The 20,581-nt window shown below is 38.9% G+C and overlaps 1 protein-coding gene across 4 annotated transcripts in view; it reads left to right on the top strand.

Moving 5' to 3' along the window:
* PRDM10 (PR/SET domain 10) overlaps positions 1–20,581 on the top strand; it is a 103,164-nt gene that overhangs the window by 30,054 nt on the left and 52,529 nt on the right. For 2 of the 4 annotated variants that reach the window (XM_043579821.1, XM_043579822.1), the window contains exons 2-4: positions 6,918–7,105; positions 9,336–9,500; positions 11,510–11,569. In XM_043579821.1, the coding sequence (XP_043435756.1) occupies positions 7,037–7,105; positions 9,336–9,500; positions 11,510–11,569 (294 nt within the window). In that variant the 5' untranslated portion in view covers positions 6,918–7,036. Of the gene's footprint in view, positions 1–6,917; positions 9,501–11,509; positions 11,570–20,581 lie in introns of all 4 variants that reach the window. The other 2 variants (XM_043579819.1, XM_043579820.1) reach the window with 1 other exon arrangement.

The raw sequence follows: 20,581 nt of genomic DNA, 5'->3' as shown, positions 1-20,581 counted from the left end.
AAGTAGTTCCTGGACTCTTCCTCCCCGTCTCAGATAAATCAAGATCAACAAGGGGGGTACCTAGCTGGGTCAGTCAGTGGAGATCATGACCTGAGCAGAAACCAAGAGTCAGATGCTTAACTGACTGAGCCACCCAGATGCCCCTCCCCTCTAAGCTTAAGGCAGGACTAGACTTTAGAAACCACTTTACACTCTCATTTTACAATGGGGACACTGATAATAGGGGATATAAAGTTACTTAGTAGTGGAGTCATGTCTAGAATTTAGGTGGTTTTTTCTTAAAGATTTGATTAAAATTTTTTTTAATATTTATTTTTGAGAGAGAGAGAGCATGAGCAGGGAAGGGGCAGAGAGAGAGAGGGAGACACAGAATCCGAAGCAGGCTCCAGGCTCCAAGCTGTCAGCACAGAGCCCGACGCGGGGCTCAGACTCACAAACCTTGAGATCATGACCCGAGCCGAAGTCGGATGCTTAATCGACTGAGCCACCCAGGCACCCCTAAAGATTTTATTTTTAAGTAATCTCTACACCCAACATGGGGCTTGAACCCACCACTCTGAGATCAAGAGTACATGCTCTACTGACTGAGCCAGTCAGGCACCCTTTAGAATTTAGTTTTCTTGAGCAATTTATTAAACAGTAAGTAATTATGGAATGTCACACTGGTGTTTTAAGTAGTTTCATAGCTACAGAAGCTGAATAGGTTTATAACTATATTTTAAAGAACAAGAACTATCAAGTGGGTATTCTAGGGACTGCTTTGGATTCCGGACACTTTCCGAATTAAAGAGTTCTGACCCTCTTGGGTTCCTTTATTTGCTAATGGTATTCTAAAATTATTGGGAAATGCGACTGTGAGCAGTATTTCACATCCTCGTTGCTAAATTTTACTGGCAAGCTTTCCTACGTGTAGATTAACTATTGCGTTGTTTTACTCCACATCTGCTAAGTAGTTATTTCCTTTTTTTCTGCCCTTTATCCTTGCCTTGTGTAGCTTACTGGTGTTTTATGCCGTGTAACGTCTACTCTCTTATTTGGGTAAGATTAGAAACAAGATGTTTCAGTCTGGGGCAAATGTCCTGTCCCTTCCTGTTTTGCTTTTCTGCTCCTCTCCTTCCTTCAGGTGCCCTCTTCTCTGAGCCCCTTCTTGAGCACCCATTTGGGACCAGGTGTCCTGTTTTCCCTAGCACACTGGAATTGCTTTGAACACTCCATACAGATTATTGGGTACCTGGCACATGGCAGATCTGGAGCTCCTCTCGTGAGCACACACATTCCTTGGCCTGTAAGAACTTAATAGTTGAGATTGGAGAGCCAGATATGATATTTGATAGAAACATGATTGAATACCTTTTTTTTTTTAAAGCTAATATGTGAGTGTTATATAGCAGGCATTGTGTTAATAAGCACTTCACATTTATTATATCATGTCATTCTCTCAATAACCTTATGATTACCATTTTACAGAGATGGAAGGGGAATTTAGAGAACTTCTGTGTTCTGTGTGAGGTCAGTTATGTTTCAGAATTGCTACCCAAATCCAGGTCCAGAGCCCAAGCTCTTAACCACTGTGTTCTTGTACTGACTACTGCCTCTGCACAGGTCAGAGGACTTTTCCCTGTGTGTCCCCTGTGCCCTCACTCACCGTGTGCCACGGTTGGAATTTGAAAACTAGTAACAACTTACGAGTCAGACAGCCTCTCTAAATGATTCAGCATCTTCCCTCAGAGGCTTCAAAGGAATTCAAGATCTGAACACATGTAAAACAGTGTCCAAGTTATTATCACAGTATTGCTTGTAATAGGAAAAGATTAGAAATAACGTAAGTGTTGGGGCGCCTGGGTGGCTTAGTTGTTGAGCGTCCGACTTTGGCTCAGGTCATGATCTCGCAGTTTGTGGGTTCAAGCCCCGCATCAGGCTCTGTGCTGACAGCTCAGAGCCTGGAGCCTGCTTCAGATTCTGTGTCTCCTTCTCTCTCTGCCCCTTCCCCGCTCATGCTTTGTCTCACTCTGTTTCTCAAAAATAAATATATGTAAAAAAAATAAAATAATAAAAAAGAAATAACCTAAGTGTTGATCAAAAAGAGATTGATTAAATGAATTAGAATATATTTATATAATTAAATGATGCAGCTGTGCTAAAGAATGAGGAAATGACATATAGATGTGGGACAATATAAAAGGTAGGGCATTATGTGGAATAAACATTATTTAGAAGAGATGTTACTTTGCATAGAATCAATAGTACACTGTCATTTGTGGTGGGAGAGGCAGAGAGTATATGTATGTATGTATGTATGTATGTATGTATGTATGCTTGTATGCAAGCCCTATGTCCAATGTGGGGCTTGAACTCACAACCCAGGGATCAAGAATTGCATGCTTTACTGACTGAGCCACCAGGCAGGCACCCCTCTATTTTTGTTTGTACATGCATAAAATATCTGTGGAAGGATAGACAGAGATTGGTAATATAGGTTACTTCTGTAGAGTGGTTAAGGGATTCTAGGTAGGGAGATTGTCTGCTATATACCTTTTGTGTGTCTTGAATTTGGATTTCAAATAGTAAGCACCTTCCTAGAAATGAAAACAAATACAGAAAGGCTTTCAAGGCTGTGTATGTTTCACGAATGTGTGGGATAAGCCTGCCTTCGTCCTTGCTCCATCCCAGTGCCTGGCATAGTATGTACTTGCGTATTTGTGCAATCAATGAACCGCGTTGAGAAAAATATCTCAAATTCCTGTATAGGAAGGGTACAGCATCTCTTTTGTGGTATGCCTGCTAAAAATACATATCCTGGATCTAACCATGAAGAAACATCAGACAAACTCAAATTGAGGAACAGCCTGAAAAATAAATGGCCTGTGCATTTCAAAAATGTCAAGGTCATGGATGGCTAAGAAAGACTAGGGGACTGTTCCAGATCAGAGGGGATGGGGGGGATATGACAACTGAACGCACTGTGTACAATGCCAGATTGGATCCAGGGCCAGAAAGAAAGTTGTTTCTTTCACCATAAAAGACATTAACTAGACAGACAATTAGCAAAATATGAATAAGGTCTGTAAATTAGGCAATAGCACTGTTACATTGTGTCTTCCTGGTTTTGATAGTAGTACCATGAGAAAAAGTCCCATTTTTAGGAAATAGGCACTTATGATTTTAGTAGTAAAGTGGCATTGTCTGCAACTTACTCTCAAGTAGTTCAGGTAAAAAGCAAAAAAGGGAGGAGAGAGAAAGAAAGAATGGTAAAGTAAATGGGGTAAAGTGTTACCATTTGGTGAGTCTGAGTGAAGAAATACAGGTATTCTTTCTACCATTTTGCAGCTATTCTGTCAAACTATTAAAAAAAATATTTCCTGTATGGAACATTTTGTGATTTTATAATACTGAGCCTTTTATATCCTCTTATACAATTTTATGGTTTTCTTCATGTAGATCTTTATATCTTTGATAACATTTAGTCCTAGATTTCTTTATATATTTGTTCCTTTAAAAAAATAACAGGTGGGGTGCCTGGGTGGCTCAGTCGGCTAGATGTCTGATTCTTGGTTTCGGCTCAGGTCATGATCTCACAGTTCGTAGGACTGAGCCCCGCATTGGGCTCTGGGCTGACAGCATGGAGCCTGCTTGGGATTCTCTCTCCCTCTCTCTCTGTCCCTCCCGTGCTTACACACTCTCTCAAAATAAATAAATAAACTTAAAAAAAAATAACAGCTTTGTTGACTTATAAGCCACATATTGTATAGCTTGCCCTGAATGTCTTTTTATACATGCTTAAATGGCACTGTTATATAAGGAAAGTATGCTTTTTTTTAAACAATAATAAACTTTTTTTAGGGTATAATGTACATATATTAAACAAATTTTTTAAAAATGTTTATTTAGTTTTGAGAGACAGAGAGAGAGAGAGAGAGAGGGAGGGAGGGAGCAGGGGAGGGGCAGAGAGAGAGGGAGGCACAGAATCTGAAGCAGGCCCCAGGCTCTGCTCTCTGTACAGCTGCACCACCCAGCCTAATTTGCACATATTTTAATTGAATACGTTGATGACTTTTTTTTTTTTAAGTTTATTTATTTACTTTGAGAGAGAGAACCCTCAAGGAGGGGCAGAGAGGGGGTTGGGGACAGAAGATCTGAGCCGAGAGCTGGATGCTGGGCTAGATCTCACAAACTGTGAGATCATGACCTGAACTGAAGTCAGACACTTAACTGACTGAGCCACCCAGGCTCCCCTGTTGACACACATATTCCCTCTGTAACTACCCACCAGTCTAGATAAGATAAAGAACATTTCCATTTATGAGAAAGTTCCCCAAACCCCTTTGTTTGTACATGCACCTGTTGGTAGATGTGGGTGTTGTTTCTAGTACCCTCTGATGGAGAGAAGAGTAGGCTGTATGGGGGGTGACTGTGTGTGGTGGGTGTGGTTTCTGTGGGGGTAAGGCTGACTGTGCTGAGATGAAGCAGGAACAGTCTCCTCAGAAGGTCGGAAGAGGCTGCCAGGCGGTTGGGATGTGGCAGTTCCTGTATTCCAGAGTAAGGCCCAGACATTGGATGTTCCCGTCTTTTCTTTCTTTCTTCTTTGGGTCTTATTCTGGTTCAGAGGTTGGAGCATGTACAATCTAAGAATGTGCTTCTTGGCTTATTTCCACTGATAATGGGGAAAATTCTGACTGGATCTGGTCTTCCTTACCTTTGGTTTAATGGTGTTCTGAGCAGTTTTAACCTTTTCTGTTTACGTATGCTACTTTCATGGGGTGGTGGGAGGATGTATATCAGGCACAGCTGCCCTATTAAACAGCAAATCTCACGTGACTCTTAATATGTCAGTGTTTTATCATTATGAAAAGGAAAGATTGATTTCCTCTTTTTTTTTAATTAAAAAGAAAATTTTTAAATGTTTATTTTTGAGAGAGAGAGAGAGAGACACCGAGTGTGAGCGGGGGAGGGGCAGAGAGAGAAGGAGTCACAGAATCCGAAGCAGGCTCCAAGCTCGGAGCTGTCAGCACAGAGCTCTCAGCACAGAGCCCGACGTGGGGCTTGAACTCAGACTGTGAGATCGTGACCTGAGCTGAAGTTGGACACTTAAGTGACTGAGCCACCCAGGCACCCCAAGAAGATTGATTTCCTTAAAACGCCTATTTTGGAAAACAATAGGGTTTCAAGATGCAGAGTTAGTGCATGTTGATGTTTAGTAAGGCTTGTGATTTGTTCATTAATTGCTCCTGTATTGACCAAATGGGAAACAGTCTACATTTGTGTTCACCAAATTGTGAACTTAGAAAACTCAGAAAACTCAGCCCTCCTCGCCTGCCATTTTTCCCTTGTTTTGTGACTTTTATGATTCTGCTATACATTTCAAGTAGGGGGTATAAGAGGTCAGTGTTTAAGCAAGTGTGCAGGGGAGAGCTGAGCTGGGGCCGTGCAGCATTCAGGAGTGCATGTGAACCCATCACTTATCTGTGTTTACCATCCAGGAACTTCATTCTCCTTATCAGCAGAGCTAAGAGAGCTACCGTTAGCTTTTCTCCCCTCTCTATTCCACATTGTTGACCTTCCGTATTTATTCATTCATTTATTTATTTTTTAAGTTAACCCTACCCCTAACATGGGGCTCGAACTCATGACCCCAAGACCAAGAGTCGTGTACTCTGCTATTGAAGCCAGCCAGGCACTCCAGACCTTCAGTATTAAAAAAAATTTTTTTAATGTTTGTTTGTTTGTTTATTTATTTATTCATATAATTTATTGTCAAATTGGTTTCCATACAACACCCAGTGCTCATCCCAACAGGTGCCCTCCTCAATGCCCATCACCCACTTTCCCCTCTCCCCCACCTCCCATCAACCCTCAGTTTGTTCTCAATATTTAAGAGTCTCTTACAGTTTGCCTCCTTCCCTCTCTGTAACTTTTTTTTCCCCCTTCCCCTCCCCCATGGTCTTCTGTTAAGTTTCTCAGGATCCACATAAGAGTGAAAACATATGGTATCTGTCTTTCTCTGTGTGACTTATTTCACTTAGCATAACACTCTCCATTTCCATCCACATTGTTACAAAAGGCCATATTTCATTCTTTCTCATTGCCGCGTAGTATTCCATTGTGTATATAAACCACAATTTCTTTATCCATTTGTCAGTTGATGGACATTTAGGCTCTTTCTATAATTTGGCTATTGTTGAAAGCACTGCTATAAACATTGGGGTACAAGTGCCCCTATGCGTCAGCACTCCTGTATCCCTAGCAGTGCTATTTCTGGGTCATAGGGAAGATCTATTTTTAATTTTTGGAGGACCTCCACACTGTTTTCCAGAGTGGGTGTACCAGTTTGCATTCCCACCAACAGTGCAAGAGGGCTCCCATTTCTCCACATCCTCTCCAGCATCTATAGTCTCCTGATTTGTTCATTTTAGCCACTCTGACCGGCGTGAGGTAGTATCTCAGTGTGGTTTGATTTGTATTTCCCTGATGAGGGTTTATTTATTTTTGAGAGAGGGAGAGAGAGAGAGAGAGAGAGAGAGAGAGAGAGCAGGGGAGGAGCAGAGAGAGGGAGACAGAATCCGAAGCAGGCTCCAGGCTCTGAGCTGTCAGCACAGAGCCCGACGTGGGGCCTGAACCCACAGACTGTGAGATCATGACCTGAGCTGAAGTCGGACACTTAACCAACTGAGCCACCCAGGCGCCCCCAGACCTTCAGTATTTTAAATGAGGGTTACACCTATCTAATGAGTGTGTAGAACATAGCAAGCATGCAATACATTGTATTATCATTATAAATAATTTCTCCATTTTTACCTTTTTGTCCAGGTGTGTTATCTTTTACAAAGCTCTTTTTTTCTCTCTCTCTGTGGTTGAAACTTCAATTTACTAAAATGCATTTATCTATTTAAAGATGTGGTTCCTTTTCTCTCTCTTTTCAGGCACGTTGCAGAGAGGTCTTTCTGTCCTTCATGAACACGCGCGTGGTGGACAGATGACTGTCCCCCACCCTGTGCTGTTCTAGGTGCCCTGGACGTGGAGCTGTCCAGTAGGGGGAAGGATGGATTCCAAAGATGACAGCTCACACGTGTGGTCTACATCTGCAGAACATGAAGAGAATGCTGCACAGGTGAAGAGTGGCCTTTCCAGCTTGGTACTGATAACAGTTTTTCAGCTGGGTACAGTTTGCGGACAGCTACAGAAATTGCAGCTTCTCTGTAGGGATGAGTAGCTGGGAGGGAGCAGCACACAGGACTTGCACAGGAGGAATAAGGAGGGTTTTAGCACTTTGAATGCTCCGTCAGTGTGAGTCACTATGATTTAGAGGAGCTCTGTGACCCCCCCCCCCCAACAGGCTTCTCTGCCATTTCTGCAACTTATCGTCATACTTTGTTTCACTGTTTTATTTTATGTTATTGGCACTGAAAGCCTCCAACTGTAGTGTGTTTCTTTTATGTTATCTCCTATAGGGTTTTGATTCTTCACGTGTAATGAAGCACAAAGTATGTCTGTAGAGTGGCTTTTTCTTTTCTTTCAAATTCAGAATGTAAAGGTCTAATTGAAAGTGGTCCCATTGAGTCAACCTCTTTGGAGGTTAGTCACTTACTAAAATGTGGCCATAATGGATGATCACTGCCTTTTGGACTGTGATCATAGCCAGCTGCATGTTCTTTTGAATATTCTTAGCAAAGGCAAATGTCTGCTTTTTTGGTGTAGATTTGAATTTTGGGAACAGTCAGCAGTCATATGGAACCATACGTGGCCAAAGTATAAAACTTGATTTTTAAGCATTGTAATAAAATATGCAATTTTAATTCAGTGTTTTGTTAAATTACATAACCTTAGTATTATAATCAAAATCAGGCAGTTAGCATTGAGATCCTTAAATATACACATTTCATTTAGCTTAAGTAGTATGACAAATGTTACAATAAATAAAGTTGATCTTCAATACTTAAAAACAAACAAACAAACAAACAAACAAACGTTCTAGTGATGCTTCTAGCAGAATAACTGAGAAAACTGTGCTGTTTCTCATAGAAAACATTTTGAAGACAGCTTTCATGTAGCTATGCATTGTGGTGTATTTTGTTTATAAACAAAAATGTAGTTCATTCAGAAACAGGGTCCCCATTTGTAGGTAACCAGATAGTAGAGCTCAACACCCCTCATTGAAGTCCCCCTTCTCAGTTGATTCTTTTCCTAGCCAAGAACTCTGATTTAGCAAAGTGCTGAGTGATGGAGACCAAGTTTTGATGTTAATGAACAAATCTAAAGTCACAAAATTATCATGTAGCACTTAAAACTGCAAATATGTTATAAGCTTAATTCTTCCAATAGACAAATTATATCTTCATAGACAATCAAATTTGTGGAGAAACTGGACTAATCACTGAGTATAGAAGTGGAGGTTTGTTTTATTTCTCTGATGGTTTGATTCTGTTTGGTCCCCAGGTTTCTTTCTGGGGATTAGATTTGCTTATTTCATCTTTGGAATCTACTATTCTCCACTGGAGAACACTGGAAGAAAACAAGTTAGGTCTGAAGCCAAAATGATATAAGAGTAAAGATCCCAACCTAACTTCAGTATCAGCACATAAATTATTTCTCTCCCAAAATGTGTACTTGGCCATCTGCTTCCATACCTTCAATATCAGGCATCAGGCTATGTGCCAAGCTCCAGCCTTCAAGAATTCAAACCTCCAAAGCTGACTACTCAGAAAGCATTTTATAGAATTCAGTTTCTGCTTTAGTTCTTGGTAGATAGAAAATTACTTACCTTGGTGATAACTGCAATACAGTGTAACTGCAGTTACACTCACTGATTTAGCAAACGGTCACTGACATGTGTCCATATAGACTTGGATTGTGAAAAAACATGTAGGAAAGAAAGTGACCTTGTGTTAATGTGTCTCCCGAAAGGCACTGTTAGTTATAAAGCATGATATTTATGATGTGTTGAGAGCCATTGGCTTTTGAGTTGACATTTTTTTATACTACAGAATAATTTGTATTTTGTATTTTGGTCATATCGACAACCAGGAATCTTCAGTCACATTTCCAGGTTTAGCTAACTGCCCCCTCAGGACTCCCCAAAAGAGATGTCTGCATTGGACATTCGAGGCAAAGAGAGATTTATATCAGTTGCTTAATATAAAGCAGTAAATGATCTGACAACAAGGTCATTGGATCCTGTCTCCAAGTCACTAATAGTGTAGATGAAGGTGTATCAATTCTTCTTTCATTGGGGATGTTTTAGAAATGCAACCGTGTACTGTGCTTGGTCAGCCATACAGCTTTGTGAGATTGGTTTTGTTCTACAAGGACACTTTCTACCTACTTGCTGCTTTTTGCCCCAGGTGCACTTTGTTCCTGACGCTGGAACTGTGGCTCAGATTGTCTACACCGATGACCAGGTTCGTCCACCCCAGCAGGTGGTATACACGGCAGATGGTGCCTCCTACGCTTCAGTGGACGGTCCTGAGCATACGCTGGTTTACATCCATCCTGTGGAAGCTGCACAGGCATGTGAAGGATTATTGTTTGTAGTTCGTTTGTTAATTGGTTAACTCACCAGTGACTTCTGTGTTCATTCTCTGCCAGTCACTGTGCTAGGTGTGGTGATGTATGATATGCTTCAGATAAGATTTGTGCTCTTCGGGAGCTTATAACTATCTTGGCAGAGGAAGATGTGCTTTGTTTATTTAAATTAAATGTGATAAGGAGTTAGAGCACTGCCTTCCCATGAGTTCTTGTCCCAGTCACTATTGATTCTCAACTTGTTACTTTTCTTTGTATCAAGAACCAGGTCAAAAATGGCATTTAGTTTCGTATAGCTTAATCAAAGACAGATCAGTGAAAACCATACAGACTATTAAAGTTAAATGTGTAAGCAAAAAGTCCTACTAGCTTATTAACTACTATTTATTAATTTACTGATTTGTAGAACTGCGATGGAAGCAAAGGTAAATGCTGCACAATTAGAATTACTTTTATTTTATTTTTTTCTCAGTGACTTGGGGTGTTAGTTTCCAAATGCATGACACATATATATACACAGGTGGGCACCTGGCTGGCTCAGCTGGAAAAGCATGTGACTCTTGATCTTGGGATTGTGAGTTAGAGCCCCACGATGGGTATAGAGATTACTTGAAAATAGAATCTTAAAAAAAAAAACCCCAAACCCCCAAACCCCCACAAATATTTAATTGTTAGTTTGTATGTTACCACTTTAGAATGCACAGAGCACTTCTAAATGTATTTACAAAAAAGTTCCATACTTTTATAGTAGAATTCTGGTAATAAAAATTTACCCTCATCCAATATTTAATCAAGAGACTCTAGTCACTCTCAAGAAGAAATAGGGCCCACCTAATTAATACCTTTCAAATTTATATGAAGGTGAAATCACCAAATAGTCAGATGGTACTTTCAGAATGCCTCTGCTGCGTTTTAGTCACATAACTATATTAAAATATATTAAAATAAGGTCATATAGTTTATGTAAAGAGCCCAACTTTAGTTTATTACTATGTTACTAAATGTCTGATTATGAAGAAAAGTACAAATGTCTGACTTACTAGAAAAATTAGATGTTTGACTTGTGATAATTTTTTTAAGTTTATTTAAATTTAGTAATCTCTACACCCAAGGTGGGGCTTGAACTCACAACCCTGAGATCAAGAGTCACCTGTTTTTCTGACTGAGCCAGGCTGGTGCCCCCCTGACTTAACCATAAGTTTTAAATACCAAGTCTAAGAAATCTTAAAACTGGCTGAAATTCTCCTATGTGTACCTCTGGAATCAAAACTCAACTACAGTTCTTATTCCCCTAGGTTTGCTAAAGGCTTGAACAAATTAGAGGAAAGAAAACTTTTCTGGATTGGTGATTTTTTGTGGTGCCCTGGCTAAAATAACTTTGAAGATTTTCCTTCTCTAGTTAGCTTTGTTGTATCATGACCCAAATTATTATGTGTTTATAATGAGAACTTTTCAAAATTATGATTTTACTGGCTTTATCCAGGGATGAATCTGTGGAACATTAAATTCAACTTATTTTCCTTCTCGTTCTTTTTTGCAATGAGCATGCATTGTGTTTGAAAAATATCCTTGTGTATATACTAGTTTTCTGTGTGTCTGTGTCTCTATCCATTTTCGCTTAATCACGAGTCTCCTCCTGTGATATATAGTGTCATGTGTGAATGTATACACCCTTGTTCATGCCATGTCTTTTACATTTCTGTGACATGCCCTTTTAATTAGTGCTGACATTCAACCTCAAGAGAGATTTCGCTTAAGAGTAAAATTGTCCAGTATGTTAGCTAGTTGAGATGGTTAACTTATACAATCTCTTTGGAGCCCTCTGAATGAAAGGCTTTAGCTAAAAGTATGATTACTATCTTTATCTTCTTTATTAATGAAGGATTATTACTAGCTACATGGGAACAAAGCCTGTCAAGAATTTTTCCTGTGCAGGCAAGCTGTCTAAAGATTTATTGATATGTTTTTTGTTTTGTTTTGTTTTTTTGCCTAGACTCTGTTTACAGACCCAGGGCAGGTAGCTTATGTCCAGCAGGATGCTACAGCTCAGCAGGTAATGAGTTGCTTTTTTTTCCTTTTTATTGTTTACCGTTCCCTGGAATGTGCCCCCCTCCCCCACCCTATGCTGTGCATTCTCTGGTTGTCTATTTCTTATGTGTTACAAATGGTCTCTACTTCCTTTGATGAAAACAAAGCAAAACATAGCCCGAACACATTCCAATCAGTACATATTGAAGTAGTCTGGTAATAAGAAAATGATTCATTAGGAAAATGTGAAGATTAAGTCTATCAATAAGATATTGATTCAAGTTCCAAAGAATAATCCTGAGTTAAAAAATGTCTCTTTTTGGAAATTTGGAAACATTTTGGTACTTTTCCTATTTTTAAATATTAGGGAAAACATTTCGACATGTAAATTTGATAGCACCCTTTCTCATCCTAGCTTCTGAAAAATTGAGATCCTTCTTGGTTTTCTTTTAAAATGTTTTTTTCCCCTTTTATCCATATTTCTAGTATGTTCTATTTTACTTTGAGGGATTTCTTCCTTATTTTCCTCCAGATTGTGAAGCTGGTAAAGAAGGTATAGAAGCTAGATACCCCTCAGTCTTACTGTAAAGGAGCTATGGATCCAAATGGTTTTATTTCCATGTTGGCTAGCGTGACTGTTACTTAGCAGTACTACTGAGTGTCATGAGTGATTATGAAGTAAATTCCCATTAGTGAGCACTTTGTGCATTTAAATTCTTTTAGTAGATGATTCAGATACTTCCATTTGAAATATGAACAGTAGTTTTGTTAATGTTATTTATGAAATCTAGAGAGAATTCTTAGTAGTCTTTGTCATTTAAGTTATAGTTGAATTTATTCCTGATTGATAATAATCTGCAATTTTGTGGTGTCTGTGAACTTGAGTGAGAATTTGTCTTAATCTGTTGAGGCTGCTGAAATACAATATGATACACTGGGTGGCTTATAAACAACAGAAATTTATTTCTCACAGTTTTGGAGGCTAAGAAGTCTCCAGGTGTCTGGGGATGCCCATTCACGAGGGCTCTACCTTCAATACCTAATCACCTCTCAGAGGCCCCACCTCCTAATATCATTACATTAAGGATTAGCTTTCTTTATTTTTATTCCCTGTGTAGCTAATATACAGTGTTATATTAGTTTCAGGTGTGGGGATTAGCTTTCAACATACAAATTTTGGGGAGACACAGTCCATAGCAGAGTTATTTTATTTTAATAGTTTTAAAATAATTAGGTATATTCTTGACAAATCATGTCCTTTTCTGTATTTATTGATTCCATCAAGCAAGCAAAGGCTAGATTTAATTAGTTTTGACAACTTGACAGAAAAAAAAAATTTTGTCTTTCCTAGGTGATTAGTTCATTTACTCAGTTTTGGGGTAATGAATTTTTTTTCATAAAATATTGAAGCAATACAAAAAACAAAAACAAAAAAAAAGAAGTACATAAAAAAAAATTCTGTCCAGAAACATCCTCATTAACTTAATACTTGGTGACTATTATTCCAGACATCCTTCTAGACATACAAATAAACAGGCATGGGGGGGTGGGGGGGGGAAATGGCATTGTGCCCTAAATGCTGTCACGAATCTAAATGCTTTAAACTTAAATTGACTTCAGCAGAAGAAAATAAAACTGAGGTGAAAGTAAAGGAGGTTGGAGTCATCATGTTCTCCTGGACTGCACTTGAGCTCTAGCCCTGTGTTGTCCTTGGCTCCTGCTGTGATAAGAGCATCACTGACGCTGACACTTCCTCCCAGTGTCCTCACCACTGTTCTGTGTCAGGTGCATTATTATTGTGACTCATATATTTATGTCCTGCTCACTAACCACAGTTATTTAGAGTTTAGCTGCATTCTCTACTGGCATTTAATCTGTAGAAATCTTGAGTCTAATTTTGATTATTTTCCTCATTCCTTCTCTGTCTTCATGCCTATCTGATACTTTATCCTTGAAGTTTTCCTTGGAAGTCTAATGACTTCGCCAGCATATGAATCAGAATTTCCCTATACAGTGTATGTCCTTGAGATGTATAGGTTAAGACTATTTCAGGAGCGTTTTCATTTATCAGACTTTTGAAAATCTTTTCAGTTTCATTTGATATGTTTACTTTTCAGGAACATCAGTCACAAGTATATTGACTCTTCTTCTAGTTCTGTACCTAATCTATTCTGTATAATCATTTTTATATCTGTTCTCTTCCATGTTATTGTGTAGTTTCCTTTGTGTCCGACTTACAACATACATCTAGAAAAGCACAAAAGATTGTAAGCATATAGCACACTGATATATTGTGAAGTAAGCATGCAGTATAACCAACACACAGATATATAGAACATTCCCAGCTCCTGAAAGCCAACCTCATGCTTCCTCCTAATCACTTCTTGTTCCTTCCTCCTCAAAGTAACTACTCGCCTGCTTGCTAACATCGGAGATTAATATTCCATGGTCTTGAACTGTATATAAATGGAACTATTTAGTATCATTTCCTTTCTTTGTGGCTTCTCTTGTTCAGCATAAGTCCCCAGAGATCTGTTTGTGTTGTTGTGTTGTTGTTGTGTTGAAGCTGTGGGGTTTTGTTTCCCTCTTGTTTTATTGCCATCTAGTATTCGGTTTTATGAATATATCACAATATATATTCCAGAGTGTGATCCTTTCTCCACTTTGTTCTTCAAGAGTTTCTTGGCCCCTTGCTTTTCCACATGCATGTTAGAATCAAACTGGAAGTGTCCACAAAAGTCCTGCAGGATTTATTTCACTTGGAATTTCATTGTATCTATGAATCAGTTTGTGAAGAATTGACATCTTTATAGTTTTGAGTCCTTCAATCTGCGGACATGATATATCCCTAAGTTTAAAATAAAAGTTAAAAAACTATCTTCTGAGTAGTGAGTCTTACACATCCTTCAGTGGACTTATTCCTGGATATTTGGTGTGTTTGATGATATTATAAGTGGTATAATTTTTAAAGTTTTCATTTTTTTAAATGTTTGTTTATTTTTGAGAGAGGGAGAGACAGAGACAGAGTATGAGCAGGGGAGGGGCAGAGAAAGAGGGAGACACAGAATCCGAAGCAGGCTCTAGGCTCTGACCTGTCAGCACAGAGCCCAATGTGGGGCTCAAATTCACGGACCACGAGATCATGACCTGAGCCAAAGTCGGGCACTTAACCGAAGGAACCACCCAAGCGCCTCTAAAGTTTTCATTTTCTAACTTTTATTTTGGATTTTCTTAACAAACAGTCATGTTGTCTGTGAATACTGACACTTTTCTTTCTTTCCGATACTTCCTAAACCTTATATCTTTTAATTTTATTTCTTTTTTGTTCCCCTTTTCATCTATTGGCTGGGATCTCTAATACATTGTTGAATAGAAGTGGTGCTAGTAGGTTTCTTTTTTTCCCTTCCTGGTCTCAAAGGAAAAATTTTCACTATTAAAAATGATGTTTAATGTAGGATTTTTAAAATGTATATATTTAAATGTCTATTTATTTATTTTGAGAGAGAGCACATAATACGCTTAGAGAGAGGGAGAGAGAATCCCAAGCAGGCTCCATGCCTGGCGTGGCAGGGATCTCAGGAACCATGAGGTCATGACCTGAGCCAAAATCAGTAGTTACATGCTTAGCAGACTGAGCCACCCAGGCGCCCCTATGGATGTTGACTTTTCTCAAATGCTTTTTCTGAATCTGTTGAGATTTTTCTCCTCTTTTCTGTTAATATGGTGAATTATATTAATTGATGTTTACAAATTAAGCCAGACTTGCACTCTGGAATAAACTCTACTTGATCCTTTTCATATATGTCTGAATTTGGTTTGCTAATATTTTGTTTGGATTTTGCATATTTATTCAGTAGTCGATGGTGTTTTCAACTAGAGTATTCAATTTTTTCTTTTAAAATGACTTTCAAATATCAAATCATTATGTTGTATACCTGAAACTAATATAATGTTATATGTCAATTACAGCTCATTTTTTCAAAAAAGAAGAGAAAACAGAAGTAGCTTTCATCTTGATTTTTTTCTTTTAATAGCATCCTGAAAAGCTACATTGTCATTATTGACTGTATAGCATGAATATATATATATATATATATATATATATATGTATTTTAATGTTTGTTTAATGTTTTAATGTTTAATGTTTGGAGAGAGAGAGACAGAGACAGAGAGAGAGAGAGGGAGCATAAGTGGGGGATGGGCAGAGAGAGAGGGGGGCAGATGATCTGAAGCAGGCTCTGTGCTGACAGCAGTGAGCTGGATGTTGGGCTTGAACTCATGAACCATGAAATCATGACCTGAGCCAAAGTCAGGTGCTCAACTGACTGAACCACCCAGGTGCCCCTGTATAGCATTCTATTATTTATATTCTCTGTTTATTGTTTTATATGTAAGTTATTTTCTTTTTTTGCTACTATATAGAACATTGCCATAGATATCATATCCACTTATTTCCTTAGAATAAATTCCCCAAAGAGAAATGATAGAGACTAGAGGTATTCATATTTAAAGTTATTTAAGAGCCAAGATTTTTTGTAAAAGTGAAAAAAAAGATACAGATGTAAAAATCAAACAAGTTAAATAAAATCCCAGAATGCTAAATCTGAATTAGAATGTCTGTGTAAACTCGTAATGTGTTTTCTCTTAAAACACATGTTTTCTAGTTTGGACCACTGAAAAGGTTTAGCCCGAGTCATCAATCCAGTAACAATGAGCCAATGTGGTCTCTAATATAATTTTCCAATAAAAGGGAAATGGCAGATTCAAGCTCTGGGACAGGAAATATACAAGATGTGCCTCAAGTGTCTTGTCAGAATGCAAGAAAGGTAGTGAAAACTTCTGGGGTCCTGTGGAAAGAACTCACAATCCAGCTTGAAAATGTCAAAATGGGACATTTGACCTGTAAAAAAAGGAAAGCATCAACAATAGATTGAAATACATCAAATATATTTCAAATCCGTAAGGTCATTAAATAGTAAAAGAAGTAACTCATTGGTCACTCTTTGAGGATGTTGGGGACGACCACATTATTTGAAAAACTGGCAAATGTTGGAAAGGAATCCAGCCTTTCTCTCTGAATGCACTCAGGTAAATAATTACTTGAGGGAAATTTCTTTATAGGAGCATTCCAACTAATAAATAAAGAGAGGGTGATTGGCTTGGAATATCACCATTTTTCATTTCCTAATGAAATGGGGATCTAGGCAATGATCATCAACAATAGTCTGAAAGCATCAGGAAAAAGCTGATGAGGCACTTTATAATGGATGGCTCGACCTAACCCTCTGGACATAGTTAATATCACTGAGAAGAGAGAACCATTCATTATAGGCCTCCTGGTGTTGTGTACCTCCTTTGCATTTTACAACATATGAAGTGTTCCTCCCCCAACACCGAACACCTGAATCTCATTACATCTCCAGATTCTACTTTCAGCTTAGAGGAAGCACAGTAGACAAAATGGAACAAGTGAAAGACACAAAAGGATGCAGTCAGTGTAGTTGGACTGTGGGAAGATCTTTGGACAAATGGCCTATTTTCTTCCACATGTAAATTGTGAAGGAAAAGAAGAGGAACAGGAATTTACACATTCAAGGAGTCTTCACAGACATATCCATCACATGTGATATGTGGACCTTGAGTCCTGATTTGAACAAACTAACTGTTCAAAAACAGCAGCATGAGGGGCACCTGAGTGGCTCAGTCAGTTTGGCGTCTCTTTTTTTTTTTTAATTTTTAAAATTTATTTTTGAGAGAGAGAGAGCACGAGCAGGAGAGAGACAGAGAGACACACACGGAATCCAAAGCTGGCTCCAGGCTCTGAGTTGTCAGCATAGAGCCCAATGTGGGGCTCAAACTCACAAGCCGCTAGATCATGACCTTAGCCAAAGTCGAATGCCTAACTGACTGAGCCACCTAGGCGCCCCACGGTGTCTTGTTATTGGCTCAGTTCATGATCTCATGGTTATGGGATCCAGCCCTGAGTTGGGCTCCGTGCTGAGTGGAGCCTGCTTGGGATTCTCTTTCCCTCTCTCTGTCTCCCTCTCTCTCCCACACTTTCTCTCTCTCTCTCAAAATAAATAAATAAATGAATAACTTTAAAAAAATGCAGCAGTGTAAGACAATTGAGGAAATTCTAACACCAGCTACATATTTGATATTACTAAGGAATGATGCATACAATACAGAAGTTCTTTTCTTTTTGAGATATCTACTAAGCCATTTATTTATAGATGAAAACGTATCATGTCAGAAGTTTGTTTCAAAATAATTTAGTGAGGGGGAAAGTGAGTGGCAGGATAACTGAAATAAGGTTGGCGTTGAATTGATAATTGTTGAAGCTGAGTGATGGGCGCATGAGGTTTATTATACTGTTCTCGCTAATTGATGTGTTGAAAATTGTTTTATTTATTTTTTTTTTATTTATTTTATTATTTTCTTTCTTTCTTTTTTTGATATGAAATTTATTGTCAAATTGGTTTCCATACAACACCCAGTGCTCATCCCAACAGGTGCCCTCCTCAATACCCATCACCCACCCTCCCTCCCTCCCACCCCCCATCAACCCTCAGTTTGTTCTCAGTTTTTAAGAGTCTCTTATGTTTTGGCTCCCTCCCTCTCTAACCTTTTTTTTTTTTTCCTTCGCCTCCCCCATGGTCTTCTGTTAAGTTTCTCAGGATCCACATAAGAGTGAAAACATATGGTATCTGTCTTTCTCTGTGTGACTTATTTCACTTAACATAACACTCTCCAGTTCCATCCACATTGTTACAAAAGGCCATATTTCATTCTTTCTCATTGCCACGTAGTATTCCATTGTGTGTATAAACCACAATTTCTTTATCCATTTGTCAGTTGATGGACATTTAGGCTCTTTCTACAATTTGGCTATTGTTGAAAGCATTGCTATAAACATTGGGGTACAAGTGCCCCTATGTGTCAGCACTCCTGTATCCCTTGGGTAAATTCCTAGCAGTGCTATTGCTGGGCCATAGGGTAGATCTATTTTTAATTTTTGGAGGAACCTCCACACTGTTTTCCAGAGTGGCTGTACCAGTTTGCATTCCCACCAACAGTACAAGAGGGTTCCCATTTTTCCACATCCTCTCCAGCCTTTATAGTCTCCTGATTTGTTCATTTTAGCCACTCTGACTGGTGTGAGGTGGTATCTCAGTGTGGTTTTGATTTGTATTTCCCTGATGAGGAGCGACGTTGAGCATCTTTTCATGTGCCTGTTGGCCATCTGGATGTCTTCTTTAGAGAAGTGTCTATTCATGTTTTCTGCCCATTTCTTCACTGGGTTATTTGTTTTTCGGTGTGGAGTTTGGTGAGTTCTTTATAGATTTTGGATACTAGCCCTTTGTCCGATATGTCATTTGCAAATATTTTTTCCCATTCTGTTGGTTGCCTTTTAGTTTTGTTGATTGTTTCCTTTGCAGTGCAGAAGCTTTTTATCTTCAGGAGGTCCCAATAGTTCATTTTTGCTTTTAATTCCATTGCCTTTGGGGATGTGTCAAGTAAGAAATTGCTGTGGCTGAGGTCAGAGAGGTTTTTTCCTGCTTTCTCCTCTAGGGTTTTGATGGTTTCCTGTCTCACATTCAGGTCCTTTATTCATTTTGAGTTTATTTTTGTGAATGGTGTAAGAAAGTGGTCTAGTTTCATTCTTCTGCATGTTGCTGTCCAGTTCTCCCAGCACCATTTGTTAAAGAGACTGTCTTTTTTCCATTGGATAGTCTTTCCTGCATTGTCAAAGATTAGTTGGCCATACTTTTGTGGGTCTAATTCTGGGGTTTTTATTGTATTCCACTGGTCTATGTGTCTGTTTTTGTGCTAATACCATGCTGTCTTGATGATGACAGCTTTGTAGTAGAGGCTAAAGTCTGGGATTGAAAATTGTTATTATAAACGGGAAAGTTATTTGCGGGGATGAGAGGGAGTTATTTTGTATATGTGCTGCGGAAGTGAGCACTTGGGAAAGTTATTTTGATAAGACTCTCTAAATTGCTTTGCAGATGCTGAAGAATTTACCTTCCCACTAACGATATGTGCGAATACCTATTTCCACTCACCCTTGCCACACTGAGTATTTGCATTCTTTTCAAATTTTGCCAATCTGATAGGCAAAATGGCATTTTGTTGTTTTAATATCAAGGCATAGTTTTAATTAGAAGTTTTGCTGCCCTTGGCACCTCAAAGAGCCCTTCATTTTCTCTAATCTCCAGAAACAATCTGCTCCTCTCATGTTTTGTAGTCGGAGAGCTCTCTGAGCCCTGGCTTTACGAGGCGGTGTAACTATTGGCTTAGCACCTTTCCTTCTTGCAGTTTCCTTTCAACCAGCATGGCTTTTATTTCTGCCTCTAATAAATACCTTAGAGATGGTCAGTTTATTCTGTGACCTGGAAAAATTCTAGATAGGAAGTTAAGAGTGACAGTTTACCACAGCGGATGAGTGCTTTTTCCTCTCTCCCCTTAACAAAAACTTTCCTATTTTCAGTTGTTTATAGTGGTGGCAACATTCATCTGAAGCCTTTTTCATATATGTGCATCCCTTGTCCTTAAGGAAGACACTGGCACTCTCCAGACCTAGAAGCACGCTCTCCCCTTTGTTTCTGAAAATGAACATGTGTGACTCCCCACACACTGAGAAGGAAATATGCTACAATGATAATTGGTCTCAGTAGGAATCCAGAAGCATTCTGTTGTGTTTGCTGCTGTCCAATGTAGTTTCATATTTCACTTCTGGGATACATTGTATCCTGAAATGCATTATGTAATTTCAGAAATAATTACGGAGACTGATATTAAGTGGGCAGGAGAAAGTGTACCATAAGTTGAACACATTCTTTTTCCTTGTCCTGTGTTTTGTTGTGCATGATAAAGTGCATAGGATTAACATATTTTTGTTGCTTACTCACTTCCTGTGAGTGAACTTGGCACACACAGCTCGCCTCCTCACTGCCTGGTTGGTGCCTCCGGAGCAGGTGTGGTTACCTTGTTGCTCTGGTATTCAAGGTGTGTGTGATGTTTACCTCCTCTG

Source organism: Prionailurus bengalensis, chromosome D1 (assembly GCF_016509475.1).
Source record: "Prionailurus bengalensis isolate Pbe53 chromosome D1, Fcat_Pben_1.1_paternal_pri, whole genome shotgun sequence".
NCBI lineage: Eukaryota > Metazoa > Chordata > Mammalia > Carnivora > Felidae > Prionailurus > Prionailurus bengalensis.
This window is presented reverse-complemented; position numbering and strand designations above follow the sequence as displayed.